We start from the raw sequence: 14,998 nt of genomic DNA on the forward strand, positions 1-14,998 counted from the left end.
ATGAGCAAGGGGTATTTCTGCCCCAGGGTTTATTAGCATGGCACCTGGCAAAGCTTAGGCACTCAGTAAACACTAGTTTTCCCTTCCCTTCCTTAGCTACTGAGAGCCAATTCATACACACAGTGGAAACCGGGAAAAAAGAAATAAACCAATGCTTAGAAAGTAAGTATCCAGGACTTCCCTGGTGGTGCAGTGGTTAAGAATCCGCCTGCCAGTGCAGGGGACACGGGTTCGAGCCCTGGTCTGGGAAGATCCCACATGCCACGGAGCAACTAAGCCCGTGTGCCACAAGTACTGAGCCTGCGCTCTAGAGCCCATGACCGCAACTACTGAAGCCTGCGCGCCGAGAGCCCGTGCTCCGCAATAAGAGAAGCCACCACTCGACACAACTAGAGAAAGCCCACGTGCAGTAACGAAGACCCAACGCAACCAAATAAATAAATAAAAATTTTTTAAAAAAGAAGAAAGTATCCATATGTATAAATAAACATATACTATATTTAAAAGGCAGTAACACTCTTCCCATTCTTATTTCTTCTTTCTCTCATAATGTGCAACAGCAGGTAGAAAGATCTCGCGAAGGTTGCTCCAAAGCCCACGGGAGTGAATGTTCCGGTAAACCTGGGGCTCTGCTGACGGGGGCCAGGCCACGTGGGGGCAATGCTGGCACCAGGCTCGGGCACCTCTGTACCACTCGTTAGTGGTCTGGTTGGTAGCGGCCAGGTACAGACAGAAGCACAGGTAGCTCCCCAGGAGGAAGCTCAGCACCACAACAAAGCCCAACAGGAAGACAATCCTCGGGAAGGTCAGGAACAGGTACTGGGGGCAAAGAAGAAGCAGCACGTTAGGCAGCGAGGCTGTGACACGAGTCGGGGTCAGGAACCACCGGCCATGGTCACGTCCATATACACTTCAGAACTGCCTTCCCAGCTCCCCCACCTCCATACACATCTGACCCACTGAACACAAAATCAGAACCAAAAACAGCACTGACAAACCTCCCAGGAAGAATTTCATATGGGATAAATTAAGTGTGTGCATTGAAGGAAAAGGGGAAGGACACTCAGGAGATGATGCCAGTTAGCTATTCAGAAAATAAACAGAGAAATGAATGTAGATCTTAGTTCATGCATCAACATAAAGTCCAGACGGACAGAAGAGATCAATCTCTCTCTGAAAACAATACGACCACAGAAATACACGTACAAGGGTATTCACTGTAGCACTGATTTTAATAGCCCCTCTTCCCAAAAGAAACAAGTTAAATGTCCATCCAGGAGGAAGAGTAAAACTCTGGGATAGTCATGCTATGGAACAACAAGGAGCCTTTAAATTAAGTCAGTGTCTATGTACTAATTTGGAAAAGATGTTGGTAATATATTGCCCAACAAGGAAGACAAAATGCAAAAATCACAATGGAATCCTATTTGTGTAAAAACAAAACTAACTCCATGAAAGTGTATGGCCATATAAATAAACAGAGAGAAAAAGCCTGAAATGTACACCAAACTATAAAAGTGATTGTCTCTGGAGAATGAAACTGTTGGGAGGGGAGGGGAATAATTCCCAGTTTATATTTTATTTTTGTCCAAGATGTTTTAAATTTTCTTCTCCCCCCCCCGGCTTTGTAGAGATATAATTGGCATGTAACATTATGAAAGTTTAAGGTGCATGTAATATACAACATAATGATTATATATATTATATAATGAAATGATTACAATAACGTTAGTTAACACATCTGTCACCTCACAGTTACAATTTGTGTGTGTGTGTTGAGAACCTTTATGAGCTACTCTCCTGGCAACTTTCAAATGTACAATACAGTATTGTTAATTACAGTCACCATGCTGTACGTTACATTCCCAGGACTTATTCATCTTTCAACTGGAATAACTACCTTCCTTATTTCTCCCACCTCCCCCGACCCCTAAAAGTTCTGGACTACTTGAATTTGTATAAGTTCGTTTTTATGATAGACAAATAATTCTGAAAGAGTTCAATATTTTTAAAAGTTAGCAGAAAAGAAGTAGATACTTATCAAAACTCCATCAAAACTCCCGATGGGCGAGAGACTTGCTAACTGAAGTTACAAAGAAAAGAGACAGATTCGATGAGGAAGAATGTCTAAAGCTTTTTTTTTTTTTTTGCGGTACGCGGGCCTCTCACTGTTGTGGCCTCTCCCGTTGCAGAGCACAGGCTCCAGACGCGCAGGCTCAGCGGCCATGGCTCACGGGCCCAGCCGCTCCGGGGCATGTGGGACCTTCCCGGACCAGGGCACGAACCCGCGTCCCCTGCATCGGCAGGCGGACTCTCAACCACTGCGCCACCAGGGAAGCCCTAAAGCTTTTTAAACAACAAAAAATGAGACACACAAACAGAAAACAAATATAACAAGAATGAACTACCATTATTATCCAAAGACCTCAAACCAAAAGTTATTCTAATATCAAATAGGTAAACAATTAAAGGGCAGAATTCACAAAAAAAGATATACCAATGACTGACAGACAAGGAAAGTAATCAAAAGTAATGAAAGAAATGTAATTTGTAAAAAAGGGTAAACCATATTCTGTCAAACTAGAAGCACTTCCCATCCCAGGCATCATCAATGCCTGCTCTTAGGCAGTGAAAGGAACACTTACACACTGCTCTAACCACAGGTTTTAAAAAGCAATTTGACAACATATATAAATATCGGAAGACTTATAAATGTTGTCAGTCTTTGACCCAGTATTTATGTTGTTGGAAATCTATCCTAAAGAAAGTCCTAAATACAAAAACAAAACCATATACACAAGATTACCCACTGCAAAGGGGAAAATGCACTTCACGAGTGGAGGGAACTGGTGGTCACCTCCGTAAACCAATGAATCAACCTGGGCTTCACTGCTCCTATGTCACCTGATGGGATGCACTATGAAATACACATCCCTACCTAGGAAGCATTTTTGCCAAAAACATTTAACTTGAATCTAATCAAGGCTCTAGAACTAACTTCCAGTTTACACTAATATAAAGAAAGAGAAAAATTAGATGACAATTAGGAAAAGAAAAATCTAGAACATGGGACATTTTAAAAGATAACTAGACTACTAAACGTCAATTTAATGAAAAAAAAGCAGGGGCATTATTTTAGAATAAAAGGACGTAATATTCAAATGTAATGCATAACTATAAAATGGAATCTGGTTCAAGGAGGTAGAAGAGCTATAAAAGACATATTTGAAACAACGGGGAAATCTGAATATGGACTAGAGAGTGTATAGATTTATTATTACTTTTCTTACATGGGATAATAGAATTGTAGATACGTACGAGAATGCTGACATTCTGAAAAAATGCATGCTCAGGTATTTAGGGGTGAAGCAACTTCATCTCCAACTTATTTCTAATAATACAGAGAAATATATACACACGTATAGAAAGAAAACAGATTAAAATGTTAACAATTTTAAAATCTAGGTGGAAGGTATATGGGTAGTCACTCTGTTACTCTTTTAACTTTTCAATATGATTACAAATATACATAATTGGGAAAAAACTTGAGAATAAAAACTACTCAAGGTTAAAACAACAAGGAGGTATCATGACATACCTATGAGAACAGCTGAAGTGAAAATCAGTGATAATGATAAACCTGGCAAAGATGCAGAGAAACCACTTACTCCCCCGTCCCTGGGGAGGAGAATGTAGAAAGGTACAAGCACTCTGCAAAACAGTGTGGTTCTCCTTTTCAAAACTTAAAATGGACTTACCATACAACCCAACAATCACACTGAAGACTTCTTTTCACACAGCAGCTTCTAAACCAATGTTCATAGCAGCCTTGTTAGTGATAGCCAAACACTGGAAATTACCCAAATGTCATTCAAAGGCTAACTCATTAAACAAACTGTGATCCATTCTCACCACGGAAAACTATATGGCAGTAAGAAGGAATGAACTACTGATACATGCAACCACTAGGATGAATCTCAAGGAAACTGTGCTGAGTGAAAAAAACCAATCACAAAATGCTACTGTAGCATTTTGTTAATTGTTAATAATTAATTGTTATTAACAATTGTTAATTGTTAATAATTGTTAATGTATGTAACAATAAATAACATAATAACAAAGATAGAAAACAGATGAGTGGTGGCCGGGCATTAGGGAGGTGGGGAGGAGGATGTGGGTATCAGGGATAACACAGGGAGTCTGTGGTGATGGACAGAAGAGCACCTTAGTTGTGGTGGCAATTATGCAAAGCTACACATGTGACAAACTGCACAGAGCTACACACACAACACAAACGAACACATATATAACTGACACTGTGGACTGTGCCAATGTTAATTTCTTGCTTTTGTGCTGTGGTTGCACAGGGATTCTGGCATGGGGAGAGGAGCTTAGGGGTGCACAGGATTCCTGTAACCTCCTGTAAATCTATCATTATTTTAAAATAAGAGTTAAAAAGAAAGATGCAGGCTTTAGGACTATGTGTGTATTTTATCATATTAAGACAACATCCTTCAATTCCTATTTTCTAAGTGCTTTTATTATAATGGGTATTGAATTTTTTGACAGGCTTTTCAGCATCTAGAGAAATAATATCATTGTTCCTAATACTTAATAATGCTGTATAAGATACTAATCAATTTCCCAATATTGAACCAACCTTGCATTCATTTAATACGTCCCACTTGCTCATTTTATTTTCTTTGAAACAAAAGGAAAAAAACACTCAAGGAGAATTAGGCAGTTACCTAAAAAAAGACTGCTCGTAAGCCATTTCCCATAAATGAAATAGAAATCTTTTAGCAATCAAGTGAGTTTTTAAAGAATGGCTTTGACTTTCACATTATGGTAAATTAATGGGCAAAGAATAGTCTTTTCAATAAATGATGCTGGGGGACTACCCTGGTGGCACAGTGGTTAAGAGTCCGCCTGCCAACGCAGGGGACATAGGTTCGAGCCCTGGTCTGGGAAGATCCCACATGCCATGGAGCAACTAAGCTCGTGCACCTAGAGCCCATGCTCTGCAATGAGAAGCCAGTGCAATGAGAAGCCTGTGCACCACAACAAAGAGTAGCCCTCGCTTGCTGCAAATAGAGAAAGCCCACGTGCAGCAACGAAGGCCCAACGCAGCCAAAAATATAAATAAATAAATAAATAAATGATGCTGGAACAACTGGATATCCACAAACTAAAGAATAAAGTTGGGGCTTCCCTGGTGGCGCAGTGGTTGAGAGTCCGCCTGCCGATGCAAGGGACACGGGTTCGTGCCCCGGTCCGGGAAGATCCCACATGCCGCGGAGCGGCTGGGCCCGTGAGCCATGGCCACTCAGCCTGCGCGTCCGGAGCCTGTGCTCCGCAATGGGAGAGGCCACAGCAGTGAGAGGCCCGCGTACCGCAAAAAAAAAATAATAATAATTAACTCAAAATGATTAAAGACCTAAATGTAAGAGCTAAAATTATAAAATACTTTAAAGAATATTTAGGTGTAAATCTTCATGATCTTGGATTAAGCAATGATTTCTTAGCTATGACACTACAGCAAAGCAACAAAAGAAAAAATAAATTGAGCATCAAAATTTAAAACTTCTGTGCTTCAAAGAAAACTATCAAAAAAGTGAAAAGACAACCAACAGATGGGAGAAAATATTTGCACATCCTGTATCTGATAAGAGTCAAGTGTCCAGAATACAAAAAAGAACTCTTGCAACACAAGAATAAAAGACAACCCAAATAAAAATGAGCTGCTTCTCCCTTAAACTTTCTTCTCCAAAGAAGATATACTAATGGCCAATAAGCACATGAAAAGATGCTCAATATCATTAGTCATTAGGGTAAATGCAAATCAAACCACAGTAAGGTATCACTTCATACCCACTATATGGCTATAATAAAAAAAAGATAATAACAAGTATTGTTAAGAATGTGGAGAAATTGGAACCTTCATAGATTGCTGGTGGGAATGTAAATGATGCAAATGTTTTGGAAATCAGTGTGGTGGTTCCTCAAATGATTACAACAGAATGTTATTTAGCCATAAAAAGGAATGAAGCACTGATTCATGCTACAAAATGAATGAGCTTTGAACATATTATGCTAAGTGAAAGAAACCAGCTCAAAAGGCTACATATTGTATGATTCCACTTATGTGAAATGACCAGAAAAGGCAAACCCATAAAGACAGAAAGTAAACTGGTGGCTGCCTGGGTCTGGGGAAAAAGGGAATGGGGAGTGACTGCTAATAGATAAGAGTTTGTTTTGCAGATGATGAGATGTTCTGAAATTAGATTGTGGTGATAGTTATGTGGTTCTGTGAATATATTAAAACCACTGAACTGTATACTTTAAAAGGGTGAATTTTATGGTGTGTGAATTATATATTGATTTTTAAAAATTATATATCAATTTTTTAAAAAAGGAATGCCTTCACGTTTTGACTCAGAAAACAGATGCCCTTTTTCCAATTTTTAAACCTTAAGTCAGAAACATACAGCCCACAACATAATTACCTGAATATTAATTACCTGAACAACAAAGACAGTGTCAACCACCTGCAAGTGTCCAAAGTCATTGATGTAAGTCTCCAGGTACAAGTCCGACACCATCACCAGCTGGACTAGAAACACAGTGCTCACCACAGCCATGGTGGCAGCCGAGGCCGTCAACGTCAAGAGGTAGAAGAGGAAGTACCTGATGTTCCAGGCCCCGATACAGTTGTTCACCCACACACAGTGATGGTCAAAGCGGTGCACACACCGGTTGCACACACCTGCACAGAAATGGGGGAGCCACAACCCTGCGTTGATCCTTGATAATGACACCGTGCACTCCTACTGAGTTTCACACACTGACACTAGCAGGATGAGCTGGTAGTGTCAGTGGCAGCTGCTGTCACCAAGCTTTCAGAACCGAAGGGGACAATACAGTAGCCAATACAGTAGCCACATGTGAGTAATGAGCACTTGAAATGTGGCTACAAGAGAAACTTGAAAGAATACTTTGTTGATATTGATAAATTCGCAGTTGTTTTTCAATTATGCATTGCTCCTTTGAGATCAATGTGAATAATGCTGAACTTATTAACTTGGACAGACATAATTTTAGTGAACTTATAGTGATAATTAGTGAACTTATTAACTTGGACAGACATAATTTTAAAACTGATGCTTTTGCTTTAAAGTCAAATCAATTCTTCTGATAAAGACGAACCATTATGTCAATATAGATATGGATTTTAAAGAAAAATGCTGGTCTATTTATTTGTTTATTTATTTTGGCTGCGTTGGGTCTTCGTTGCTGTGCACGGGCTTTCTCTAGCAGCGGTGAGTGGGGGCTACTCTTCGTTGCGGTGCGCGGGCTTCTCATTGCTATGGCTTCTCTTGTTGCAGAGCATGGGCTCTAGGTGTGTGGGCTTCAGTAGTTGTGGCACACGGGTTTAGCTGCTCTGCGGTGTGTGGGATCTTTCTGGACCAGGGCTCAAACCCGTATCCCCTGCACTGGCAGGCGGATTCTTAACCACTGTGCCACCAGGGAAGTCCCAAGAAAAATGAGGTTTTGGTACTGATTCAGTCATTGAAAAACTTTTAAGAATGTCTGGAATAGCTTCGGAATGTGAATCAGCTCTTTCAACCGTAAGTTTTATGAAATCTAAATACAAATCAAGAATTTCCAATAAAAATTTAGTGTCGGGCTTCCCTGGTGGTGCAGTGGTTGAGAGTCCGCCTGCTGAGGCAGGGGACACGGGTTTGTGCCCCGGACCGGGAAGATTCCACATGCCGTGGAGCGGCTAGGTCCGTGAGCCATGGCCGCTGAGTCTGTGCGTCTGGAGCCTGTGCTCCGCAGCGGGAAAGACCACAACAGTGAGAGGACCGCGTACCACAAAAAAAAAAAAAAAAAAAAATTTAGTGTCTATTGATTGAGATGTACTGTAAATGTAAAAAACACGGAATTGCAAGGAATTAGTATGAAAACAGAATATAAAAAAATCCACTAATGATACTTTTATACTGATTACATGTTAAAATGGTATTTTAGATATCTTAAATGACATATAATTAAAATAAACTTTTCCCATTTCTTTTTATTTTTGCAACATGGCTACTAGAAAATTTTAAATCACATCGGTGGCTCACATTATATTTTTGTTGGACAGCACTAACCTAGAATCTTGGCCACTGCCCAGAAGAGTAGGCTCTGCCAGGACTGAAGTCTGCAAACACAACATCCTACAGAAACATCTCTTGAGCAGTAAGCAGTGCCACGTGGCAAAGGAAGGGCTGTTTTGCCCAGAGCTGAAGGTTACCCACTACAGGAGAACACAAGACCTCACCTCTAGGCATCTCAAAGAAACCACTATCTAACTATCCCCTACCAACAGAGGCCGCCTCATGTCTGGAGGTCAAATGGCCCTGCTTCTAGATTTATGTAACATTCCCTTACAGATGAAGCCCACTTGTCTGCTGTGCGAGGGCAGAGCTGGAGGGGCCAGAACCAGACTTACTGCAGTGCTTGGATCGCGCTGGTTTCCTTAAATCACAAGTAGAACACCTTACGTTCTTTGGGAACATCCCTTCATCAAATTCATAAACTTGAAGAAAGAGTAATTCATTTGCTTTTGTTATGGTACCTGAAAAAAGGAAGGACAAGTGTCAGTTTCGAGCAATACAGTGGACCAGATGTTCACACAATCTGTCCTGGCAAAGCACAACTAAAACTGCTGTATTTAATATTCCAAATAATTTATTTTTTAAATTAACAGCTTTGAGATATAGTTCATAAACCCAATTCACCCATTTAAAGTGTACCATCCAATGTTGTTTTTTTAAAATTAATTAACTTATTATTTATTTTTGGCTGCATTGGGTCTTCATTGCTGCGCACGGGCTTTCTCCAGTTGTCGTGAGCAGGGGCTACTCTTCGTTGAGGTGCACGGGCTTCTCATTGTGGTGGCTTCTCTTGTAGCAGAGCACGGGCTCTAGGTACGTGGGCTTCAGTAATTGTGGCGCACGGGCTCAGTAGTTGTGGCACGCGGGCTCAGTAGTTGCGGCATGCGGGCTCAGTAGTTGTGGCGCGCAGGCTCAGTAGTTGTGGGGCGTGGGCTCAGTAGTTGTGGCAGGTGGGCTCAGTAGATGTGGCGCTGAGGCTCAGTAGTTGTGGCGCACGGGCTCAGTAGTTGTGGCACAGGGCTCAGTAGTTGTGGCATGTGGGCTCAGATGTGGCACAGAGGCTCAGCAGTTGTGGCATGCAGGCTCAGGAGTTATGGCGCACAGGCTTAGCTTCTCCGCGGCATGTGGGGTCTTCCCAGACCACGGCTCAAACCCGTGTCCCCTGCATTGGCAGGTGGGTTCTGAACCACTGCGCCCACAGGGAAGCCCCCATTCAGTGGTTTTTATAGTCACAGAGTTGTACGACCACCACTACAATCAACTTTAGAACATTTTCATCACCCCAAAAAGAAATCCTTTCAGCAGTCATTCTCCATTTCTCTAATCCCACAATCCATGGCAACCACTAATCTATTTTCTGTCTCTATGGATTTGCCTTTTTTGGATACTTCATATAAATGGAATCATACAATATGTGGTCTTTTGTATCCAGCTTCTTTCATTGAGCATAATGCTTCCAAGATCCACCCATGTTATAGGATGTATAAGTACTTCATTCCTCCTTATGGTTGAATAACATTCCATCCAACAGGTATATCGCATTTTATTTATCTGTTCATTAATTAATGGACATTTGGTCCTTCAAGGATAGAAAAGATTAAAATAAGGGAATGGGGACTTCCCTGGTGGTGCAGTGGTTAAGAATCCACCTGCCAACGCAGGAGACACAGGTTCGAGCCCTGGTGGGGGAAGATCCCACATGCTGCGGAGTAACTAAGCCCGTGCACCACAACTACTGAGCCTGCACAGCTAGAGCCTGTGCTCTGCAACAAGAGAAGCCACCGCAATGAGAAGCCCGTGCACCACAGCGAAGAGTAGGCCCTGCTCACCGTAACTAGAGAAAGCCCGCGCGCAGCAATGAAGACCCAACGCAGCCAAAAATTTAAAATAAATAAATAAATAAATTTAATTTACTAAAATAAGTGGATGGGAAAAAAAAATACCTAGCAAGTATATTTCTAAAAACAGTGTAATAATAAATATGAGTATCAGACAAAGGAGACTTGAGAGCAAAGAGTATTACTAGTAACAAAGAGGCTCACTGTATTTTGAAAAAAGATTCAAGAGATGATACTAATTCTAAACTTGAATACGTCTAATATGAGTATATATATCTATTATACACACACACACACACATACACACACATATAATAGCTTCAAAATAGGTGAAGGAAAAAATCTGTCAAATCTACCAACAGAATGAGATCACATACCTCTCTCAGTAATCAAACAAAAATATTAGTATGAATATAAAAATCTGAACATAATTAACATCTTGATCTAATGGACTTATATCGTTGCCTGTGCCCAAGGACTAGAAAGTATAATACTCTTTTCAAGAACACATGGATCATTTACAGAAACTGACCACATGCCTGGGCGTAATGCAAATATCAGTAACAACTTTAAAAGAAACAGTTTCATATAGACGGCAAGCTCTGTATATAACACAGTTAAGTGATAATGTTTAAATAGTTCTAAATAATCTGTGGGACAAAGAAGAAAAAAATAAAACTAAAAAACATTCAAAACTGAAAGATCATGCAAACCCTACATAGCAAATTTTTTGCAAAGCCCTTGGAGGGATCACTACTTGTTTGTAGCACTGTCAGTGAGACAGACAGTTGATCTGTCACCATTTTCTATACTAAGAGCCTCAACTTACCAGGGTTTGTTTCACAACTTAGGGCAAAAAAAAACAGGTTTACAATCAGCAGCAGATAAGGCAGAAAAAGGTAATTCAAGGAGAACTCCAGCTCTTGACAGAGGCCAAATATTTCCCAGGTGTATTCAGTATAAACCATTCCTTGCAAGATGAGATGCAGGATAACAAAGGTGTGGTTTCTGAAAGGACACAGGTACAAGACTTGTTCACAGGGGCTTCTCTGTGAAAAAATCACACCACACTATAGGAGGTGAACCAACGGACAACCACTTCCTTTGGGTTTGAGACAACAGTAAGAATTACATTAGAAATCATGTGAAACATTGCACCTAGTGCCTACCACATAGTAAGTACTCAATAAATGTTATCTATTATCATCATCATCTTTGTGGGGAACTGAGGTCTCAGTATCAGTATATATTTCTTTTTACAGAAATGCACGTCAATACTTTCCCATTCTTTAAGTATTGATACTTAAAATTTGATATGTCAAAACCCCAGAGATAAAAGGCAGATTATCTGTCAGTAGAGGTTCTGAACCCAGGACTCTTGATCCCTGCAGCATCCCTCCCTGTATCACGCTGGAAACAAACAAGGAACCTCCTAGAGCTAGAGGACAGCAACAGTTAATAATCGAAACAGAAAAGAAGATAATACTTAAACTCTGAAATATAAATACCGTGTATGGAAGAGGTAATGAAGCAATCTTAGCATGGCTCTCCGAAGGCATTCTGGAATTATATACGAAATTATCTGAAACAAAAGAAAAGAGAAAGGTTCAGTTTCATTTCTCTTTCTCCCCACTCCTAAACAAATTAGATGCTTCACTTTCAGTCAGCAATATTGGTGATATTAAGGCATGTTTCGGCATGTGAGCAGAGAAGAGATTTAAGTGAGAATAAAGAGGAGGGCTTCCCTCAGCTGGCCTTCCTATGATGTCAACTCCTCCATTTCCATCCTGACCCCAAACAAGGCACTAAGTCGGGGTCTTCAGGCAAAGAGAGGTGAGCAGAGGGGCTGGATCAGGTAATGCTGATGTGAACTGTTAATGTAGCCTTTCCCTGCCTTGGGTTCAATCCTAGGTTCCAGAGTCCACCTCCAGATCACGGAGCATTAGCCCAGGTCCCCCCACCAGGCCAACCCCTTCCCAAGGCTGCTCACCCTGATTCTGCTCACTTTGATCCCTGGAGGAGTGTGGGCAGCCCGATGTTCAGCTTTCTACTCACACTACCCCCAGTTTCACCCATCAGGCCCCTCCAGGCAGACACTGCTCACATCCATGCCCAACTACAGGCATCAACTCTAGAGAAAAACAGCCAACCTTAAGAATGCTATCTTCTCTTAAAGCATCATCAAAAGATTACTTTTGGGACTTCCCTGGTGGTCCAGTGGTAAAGAATCCACCTTCCAACGCAGGGGATGCAGGTTCATTACCTGATCGGGGAACTAACATTCCACATGCCCACGTGCCACAACTACTGAGCACACGAACCTCAACGAGAGAGCCTGCGTGCTGCAAACTACAGAGCCCACATGCTCTGGAGCTCACGTGCCACGACTAGAGAGAGAAAACCCGCGCACCACAACTAGAGAGAAGTCCGAGCGCCGCAAATATAAAGAAACCCAAGCACCGGAACGAAGAGATCCCGCATACCTCAACCAAGATCCTGTGTGCTGCAACTAAGACCCGACACAGCCCAAAAAAAGGGAAAATAAATAAATTAAATTTTTTTTTAAAAGACTACTTTCAACAGTAACAAAAACAGAAAGAGAGACTTTCGAATATACTGCAAGTGCCATAAATGAAAGGACAAGTGAACGAACGAATAAAAAATGGCATCTCATTTTTGTTCTGACAGAACACTGGTGAGCCTTTTAGACTGGTGGTATTCAAAATCCTGTGGTCTCCAACCATCACTGTTACCTGTGCTCCTCTTCTGACCAGGCCTTTAAAGCAATGGGTTTTCGAGCAGATGCAGATCGTAACAACACCAATCAGCATAAAAGCCAAGTAGAACAAGAAGAGAACCAGAAAGTCCATCCTGGGGCTACAAAGGAACAGAAGGAGTGTGACTATTACTGAGGGATATAGTCCAACACATATTCTCAGACATCAATTCCCTAAGTGACTCCAATTCCCTAAGTGACTCCAAGCAGGCTTCTTCATCCTTCAAGCACAAATTGTCTCTCAGTGGGGCTTCCCACCTGGTCACCCTTCAAAAGTTTCCTAATCAAACCACTGTGGTCTGCCTTGTGGCATCTCCTGCCTGCAAATCCCAAAATAAGTGGGGAAGAATATGCAAAATGCATCCCCCTTCCCTCCCACACGATAAATCAGTCTTTTACTCCCCTGAATATAAATATTCACAATGACACTGATATGAAGGTAACCAAAAGAATCTGCTGACATTGCTCTTGGAACAAGCATCCACCAGAGGCAGTCAGGGGGCCCCAGCCAGGATCAGGCATGCTGTCCTATGAAGATCCCTCCAGGACAGTGACCACAACAATCAGGGATCATCCAGGGGGACCAGAGTCAACACACAGGCCTGTATTAAGAAACTGGAAATGGTTACTATTGGCCTTGGCAGATATGGTTCTGGGCAGAACTTCCAATTAAGATAACCAAACTAGAAAATCCTCACGAGATAAGACAGAGGAAACAAAGAGCAGCAATTCTCACGAAGTGATTCAGGGTCCCCAGCCTACATATTTCTTTTGTTTGGATAGTTTTCAGCCGGCAGCTCTGGCATTCCTCCTCCGAACATTCACGGAGAATCCAAAAGGCATCTCCTCTTGTTCAGCGGCGTGCGCCCGGCACAACAGGTGGCACCCAAAGCTGCAGGAGACATGGCTCCTCTAGGAAGCTGGATCTGGCTGCGGAGACATCAATTCAACCCTCACATAATATGACAGGCTAGGAGTCAGGGGCGGAATACATTGTGTAAAAGAATTTGGAAGTCAAGGGATGTTGAGACCCCGCAGGATGTACGGGGCTGTAAGATTTCTAGACAAAAAGCTCATTGGGAAGAAATAACCCGGGAGCCTTGGATCTCGGTGTTTATCCCTATACCTGAGGAACCCACGCTGGGGACCCAACAGAAAAGCATTCCCGACGCTACTCTCCGTCCGAAGATCCCAGCGGGTGGGCCTGGCCGGCGCTTTCCCCGGGAGCCGAAACCGGGGTTGGGGGGATGGGAGGTGCAGAAGATCTGTGCGCCGGGAGGGGTGGAGGTGGGGCTGCAGCTCCATACACAAAGGGGAACGGCGAGTCAAACAGGGAGACGAAGGGCCCTGTGCCAGCCCGGGTATCTAACAGCCCAGCGGAGGCGGACTTACCGCCGAGACCAGTCTAACGCCAGCCGCACCTGGTCCGCGCCTCTAGAGCGTGTCCCCAGGCTTCCGGTGGCTCCGTGACGTCATCACGCGACGCCATCGGCCAGGCCGACTTCCGGCGGAGGTGCGTGCGGACAGACGGTGGGGCGGAGCTGCGGCTCGTGTTCTGCACCCTCGGAGTAGTCTTTCGCTTCCCGCTTTGACTCCTGCAGGATGTGGTCAAGTCTGACGGCTGGGAGGTCCAACTTTATAGAGCCGTTGCCAGAAATCTTACAAAGAGACTGTCCCAGGCCTGGTGCGGGCGAGGACGCCGCTGTTGGGAAGCGGACCGAGCCGCCCACCGGCCTGGGTAGAGCCCAGTCATGGCTCGGCTCCCAGCCGAGCAGGGACCCCGGGCGGCCCAGGGCAGGCACACCTAGGGGCTCACACCCTGTGTCTTAGTGGTGGACAGAGTTTGCTTTGCTTTCTGCCAGTCACACCGTTGGGACCTGTCTGAACCGTCCCAGTGTCTTTGCTCCTGCTGTCTCAGAACACCTCTGAACATCTTGCCCCTGGGAGCATGACGATTGATTCGACTCCAAACCTAGAGGATAAGAAGGAAGGCTGTTTAATGATAGTTGAACCTGGAGTGAGAAAAGCTGCTTCCAAACATAGCATTGACAAGTCCCCTGTGGGGTGTCCCTTTTACCCTGAACGCCTCTGAATCAGCTGAGACCAGTCTATTCTCGATGCCTCTGAAAACTTGTCTGTAACTGAGCCAGGCCTATCCTTCTTTTGAGGGGAAATGTCTGTGATCTCCAAACGCTGGCATTAAAGCGCTTCTCTTTTGCGGT

At 43.1% G+C, this 14,998-nt stretch overlaps 1 protein-coding gene across 3 annotated transcripts; it reads right to left on the minus strand.

The window, feature by feature from the left end:
- Positions 1-478: 478 nt before the first annotated feature.
- Positions 479-14,248, minus strand: ZDHHC4 (zDHHC palmitoyltransferase 4). Of its 3 annotated transcripts, XM_082671510.1 has the most exons (9): positions 14,169-14,248; positions 13,539-13,706; positions 12,754-12,877; positions 11,509-11,582; positions 10,830-11,008; positions 8,498-8,623; positions 6,522-6,766; positions 2,042-2,083; positions 479-816 (listed from the first exon to the last, which is right to left on the minus strand). In XM_082671510.1, the coding sequence occupies exons 2-9, from the start codon at positions 13,595-13,597 to the stop codon at positions 529-531; spliced, it is 1,137 nt and encodes a 378-aa protein (XP_082527636.1). In that variant the 5' UTR covers positions 13,598-13,706; positions 14,169-14,248; the 3' UTR covers positions 479-528. The 3 variants fall into 3 exon arrangements, with proteins under 3 accessions (XP_082527636.1, XP_082527634.1, XP_082527635.1); XM_082671508.1 differs by lacking the exon at positions 2,042-2,083 and having other exon boundaries at positions 479-819; XM_082671509.1 differs by lacking the exon at positions 14,169-14,248 and having other exon boundaries at positions 13,513-13,681.
- Between the last annotated feature and the right edge of the window lie 750 nt (positions 14,249-14,998).

The sequence above is a fragment of the Grampus griseus genome, assembly GCF_964374135.1.
Source record: "Grampus griseus genome assembly, chromosome: 14".
Lineage (NCBI taxonomy): Eukaryota > Metazoa > Chordata > Mammalia > Artiodactyla > Delphinidae > Grampus > Grampus griseus.